This window comes from Pteropus vampyrus, unplaced genomic scaffold (genome assembly GCF_000151845.1).
Source record: "Pteropus vampyrus isolate Shadow unplaced genomic scaffold, Pvam_2.0 Scaffold387, whole genome shotgun sequence".
NCBI classification, from domain to species: domain Eukaryota; kingdom Metazoa; phylum Chordata; class Mammalia; order Chiroptera; family Pteropodidae; genus Pteropus; species Pteropus vampyrus.
The window spans coordinates 585,840-591,659 of NW_011889168.1; the positions used below are offsets into that span (position 1 = coordinate 585,840).

Here is a 5,820-nt window from a genome sequence, read left to right on the forward strand (position 1 = left end):
CATCCATTTTCTTCTGCGCATGCCTCATTTCCATTCTCCTTTGGGAATTTGTATCTTTGAATCTTCCCCTTTTCAGTCATTGTTGTCTCAATTTGTCCCTATGTATGTTGTATATTCCTTATTATATTGCTATAGCAAATATCTTATTGTTTAAGTTTATAGAGTCCAGTTGATAGTAAGGGTTGCACTCCTCTGCTTCTATTTGCCTGCTAGTCACCTTACCTCTAATTATGTAATTTTTATTTTTTGTCATTTTGTTTTAGGTGACCTGACCCCTTTCACTATTTGCTGTAGTGCAGGCCTCATAGTGGAGAATTCTCTCAAGTTTTGTATGTCTAGAAAGGTCTTGATTTCTCCTTCGTATCTAAAGAAGAGCTTTGCTGGACATGTTATTCTAGTCTGGTAGTTTCTTTCACTTAATAGTTTGAATATTTGATTCCATTCCTTTCTTGCTTGTTAGGTCTGTGCTAAGTCTGAGGATAATATAATGGGTTTTCCTTTATAAATTACCATCTTCTTCTCCCTGACTTGTCTGAGAAAATCTTGTCTTTTTCATTGATTTTTGATAATTTTAATATAATATATCATAGTGAAGGCCTTTTTGAGTTGAGATAATTGGGTGTTCTGTTGACTTCTTGAATTTCAAGCTCCAGCTCATTCCTTAGATTTGGCAAATTCTCTTCCACTATTTGTCTGAAAATCTTTCTAGTCCTTGCTCCTTTTCCTCACCTTTGATAATGCCCATTATTCTTATGTTTCTTCTTCTGATGGTATCAGCTAGTTCTTGAATCTCTCTTTCATTCTTTTTCATTCTTTGGTTTTTCTCTTCTTCCTTCTGATTTATTTCTAGATTTCTGTCTTCGAGATCACTGATCCTTTCCTCCATTTGGTCGACTCTGTTTCCCAAACTTGCCGTTTCATTTTCCAAATCTTGCAGTCCATTTTTTTACCTTCAAACGAACTATTCTGTTCTTTTTGAGGGTTTCAATTTCCTTGCTCTCTTCATCTAGTTGTTTTTGTAATTCCTGAAATTGTTGATATGGCTCATTTTGGATCTCACTGAGTTTTTTCAGAAGTACCATTCTTAATTCTCTGTCATATAAGTCGCATATTTCTATGTCTGTAAGCTTATTTTCTCTTTATTTCTGATTGCCTTGTCATCTTGGTTGTTCATGGTGTTTAATGGATTATCTCTCCACCTGGGCATTAATGGAAGTGTATTCTGCTGTTTTTCCAGAAAGATTTGTTATATTAAAGGTCTCTCTTTAACCTGTTGCAAAGAAGGCGCTTTTCTTTTGGTTTCCCGTAGGTGGTGTCTAAGACTCTTGGATCCCTGCTTCATATAAAGCCTTAATAATGCCTTTTTATTTTCTTGTAGCTATTTAATCATGCTTGCTACCCTAATCTCAGTCTCTGTCTGTGTTAGTGAAAGTTTCTGTAGCATTTGCTCAGATACCCCTGGGTTCCATGGTATCAGTCTCGGAGGGTATGTAGGAAAGAGCCCTCTGTTTTGGGGGTTAGGGGCTGCAGCTCAGCCCCGGTTTTGCAACCACGGCCAGTAAAAATCAATTTGTTTCTCTGCCATCCTGCTTCCCTACTTTCTGCCCTGCTTACTGGGCTCTGCCACCAGGCATGTGGAACTAACAGCTCTCCCAGGCAGGGCTTTTCTAGGAACTCACCACACATTCTCTCCTTCCCCCTCACCCTACAGAGAGCTCTGGCAGCTGTGAGAAGCAGCTTCTTTATTTCTCCCAGACCACCACCCGACATCTGTGGTAGCTTTTATGTGCAGATCCCATGCTCAGACATGCTTGTGTGTGGTTTGGGCATTTTTTGTTGAGTTTTAGATGTTCAACTTATTGTGGTTTCAAGGGGAGAGATCTGGGGACGTCTCTCACTCCGCCATGTTTCTCCAAACTATATTTTCCCTTTTAAAAATAATTATTTGAATCTCCCTCTCTCCTTTTCTCTCTCCCTTCCTCCCTTCTTGTATGCCTATCTACCTCTGTTCTTTTCTCTCTCTTTCTTTAATCTAAATTCTAAGAAGTTGAATTTATACATTTAGCATATAAATTTCATGTCATTTTATTATTTCCATATCTTAGATTTAGATATTGCTAAAAATTGTGTTTTTTTTTTTAAATTTTTAGTTGTTAGTGCTCCAGCTTCCTTCCCCAATGCCTAGGGAATAAAGATATCAATACCAGAGCCAATCATATTCCCAACTTATGCTACTTAGCATGGAGGACAGTCTCCTTGAACTTGGCTTCCATTTCTCTTCCTTTCTTTACCACAAATTCATCATGTCCTTGGACTTACCATCCTTTTCTTTTTCCTTGCAGTCCAAGAGCAGTGAGACTTCTCCATATTTCTATTTATATAGACCCCAACATTTATATATAGTTCCCAACCCTGTCAACCAGAATTTAGTGCTTAGCTCATGAATATTTGCTTTTGACACTACATGCTTTTCATTTAATGGGAGCAGTCGGTCCAGTCATACATGTTTCCACTACAGTTGTGAATTATTTAGAGAACTTCTCTAGAAGTTCCTCTTCAAATCCTTGAAGAGTTTCTCCCATAAGCTGTTTCATATGCATATGCTAATGTACTATTTTTACATTGAACCACCAGAGAGGAGCACAAAAGTATTCCTACATCAACAATTTAACAAATTAGATCATTAAGCTAATGGTCTTTAAGCTGTTCTAGTAAAGGGGGAGGCACATTCTGGTCTGTTCTGAGGACTTTACTGGAAAATACCAGTTTTGTGATGCAGCACTCTTCCAAAGAAGTAGGTCTGATGTGTAGATGCCTTTAGGGCATGGCCCACTTCCAGTATTTTTAGCATTCCATCTGGCCAAATGTCATAGTTTTAGATACAAAATAGCTACTTGTCCCATTCCTGTTGAATGGTATTGTCAAATAAACCTAAAAGACAGTCACAATAAATGCCTGTGCCTAATGTAGAGTCTTACTCTGTCCAGCAGATCTTGTCTAGTAGCTCCTTCATTGTTATGTGGTCCCACTCTTCTGCAAGGGGTGCCTTCCATGGTGCATCACTGGGAATCTACATTCAGATGAGGATTCAGAGAGAAAAAATGTAATTTTCTACTTTAAATAACTATTTTAATAGCATTAAAACTCTAACTTAAAGAAGTTTTCCAAATCCTCCAATAGTGACTTTTATTGCACAGCCAATGCTGTCTGTGTAGCTTTCCTATTATAGATCTATACCACATGATTAACTTTTAATTCATAACACTTCCTGCTATGTTGCAATTGGTCTGTTTCCAAATATCATTACTAAGTTACTTATTTAGCGAGAACGTTCATAAATCCAACTTATTTACACATATTGGACAGCTGTTTCAAATCACATCTTAACTGGAATTTCAGGTCAAGCTCTGTGTATATGGGCTGCAGGTTTGGGCATGATGGTGACTCACAAATCCAGAAGTCTTATTTTGTTATATCCTGAGGATTTTCTGGATTAGAAACATCATCTCAAGAAGGTCAAGTAATATATGATCTTTTCCCTTTTCATCAGTAGTATACGAATAGCAGTCTGTTGGACATCTCATTCTTTTAGCATTTAGAAACAAGTTCATTCATTCATTTCACAAATCTTTACTGAGAGTTACTCTGTGCTACACAATGTGTTATGCATTGGTGATATGTTCCATCTTTTTTTCTTTTAAAATTATTTTGAAAAATACAAATGTAGTCAAAGAAGCTTTAGAAAGATTTACCTCTTGTCCCATGTTATCCATTGTCCTCCAAAGATTATTATAATCTAGGTAGGTAATTGGATTCCACGCAGATGGTAATGGGCCCCTGAATGGGTATGATTTGCCCTATGAGATGATAAAACATATTTTTTTAAAGGAAACATTTACTACAATGTTAAATCTGCCAAGTAGATAAATGCCTGCAGACAAAATCATGTTATCAATATGTGATATACACTCAACTCTTTTAGTTCCTTGTGGCTTCAGAACCGTAGTTAAGTTTTTAACATTGAGATTTCAAACAAAATTCCGTTACCTAAATAAATTTGATTCCACAACAAACACAATAAAAAGATTCTTTCTGAAACTGGAACATTTACCATGTAAAATATAAAAGCCAAAACAGAAATGGGGTTACCTAAAGTAATTTCATTTGCTAATAATACTTGGTAGAATCTCAGAGTCAGTGTACCTGGAGGGCTAGAAAATTACAACTATAAACATACAAAGTAGAAGGGGATGCAGAAATGCAAAAGATTATACAAGAATACTATGAAAAAGTATATAACACCTAGATCCTAGAAGAAATCCTAGAAGATCCTAGAAGAGATGGACCAGTACATAAAAAAAATATAATCTTCCTAGACTGAATCAAGAAGAACTAGAAAAACTAAATAAACCAATCAGCAGTATGGAAATGGAAAGAATCATCAAAAACCTACCCAAAAGTAAAAGTCCAGGACCGGATGGCTTCACCAGTGAATTCTACCAAACATTCAAAAAAGATTTAATACCTATTCTTCTCAAACTCTTACAAAAAATCGAAGAGGAGGCAATACTTCCCAACTCATTTTATGAGGCAAATATTACCCTGATATCAAAACCTGGTAAAGATAACACACAAAAAAGAAAACTACAAACCAAAATCTCTCATAAAGACAGCTGCAAAAATCCTACATAAGATACTAGCAAACCAAATACACCAATATATTAAAAGGATTATACACCATGATAAAGTAGGCTTCTTCCCAAAGACACAGGGATGGTTCAACATACGCAAATCGATTAATGTGAGACACCACATGAATAAATTAAAAAATAAGATTCATATGATCTTATCAATAGATGCAGAAAAAGCCTTAGACAAGATACAGCATCCATTTATGGTCAAAACACTTAATAAAATCGGTATAGAAGGAAAGTACCTTAAAGTAATAAAAGCCATATATGGCAAACCCACCATTATGCTTAACAGTGAAAAACTAAAAACCTTCCTTCTAAGATCAGGAACAAGGCAAGGCTGTCCACTAACACCACTCTCATTCAATATAAAATTGGAGGTCCTAGCGAATGCAATCAGACAAGGGAAAGATATAAAAGGCATCCAAATAGGAAACAAAGAAGTCAAATTGTCACTATTTGCGGATGACATGATTCTCTATATAGAAAACCCTAAAGACTCCACAAGAACACTAAAAGAAACAATAAGCAAATACAGTAAAGTTTCCGGATATAAAATCAATGTTCAAAAATCCATAGCGTTCCTATACTCTAATAATGAAGTGTCAGAAAAAGAAGTGGAAAAAATAATTCCTTTTGCAATTGCAACAAAAAGAATAAAATACCTAGGGAAAAAATCTAACGAAACATGTGAAGGACCTATATAATGAAAACGATAAGACCCTATTAAAAGAAATTGAAGTAGACACAAAGAAATGGAAAGTTATTCCATGTTCTTGGATTGGAGGAATCAACGTAGTTAAAATGACCATATTACCTAAAGCATTATACAGATTTAATGCAATCCCCATCAAAATCCCATCAGCATTTTTTAAAGAAACAGAACAAGACATCATCAGATTTGTATAGAAGCACAAAAGATCCCGAATTGCCAAAGCCATTCCAAGAATAAAGAACGAGCCTGGAGGCATCACTCTGCCCAACTTCAAATTATACTACAAAGCTACAGTAATCAAAACGGCATGGTGTTGGCAGCAAAACGGACACATGGACCAGTGGAACAGAATCGAGAGTCCAAAAGTAAACCCATATGTATATGGGCAAATAATTTTCGACAAAAAAGCCAAAA

At 35.9% G+C, this 5,820-nt stretch overlaps 1 protein-coding gene across 1 annotated transcript in view; it reads right to left on the bottom strand.

Annotated features, from left to right (window-relative positions):
- MAOB (monoamine oxidase B) overlaps window positions 1–5,820 on the bottom strand; it is a 112,624-nt gene that overhangs the window by 33,742 nt on the left and 73,062 nt on the right. The window contains exons 4-5 of the mRNA XM_011380023.2: window positions 3,753–3,857; window positions 2,979–3,070 (exon numbers count right to left, since the gene is read on the bottom strand). Coding sequence (XP_011378325.1) covers window positions 2,979–3,070; window positions 3,753–3,857 — 197 coding nt within the window. The remainder of the gene's footprint in view (window positions 1–2,978; window positions 3,071–3,752; window positions 3,858–5,820) is intronic.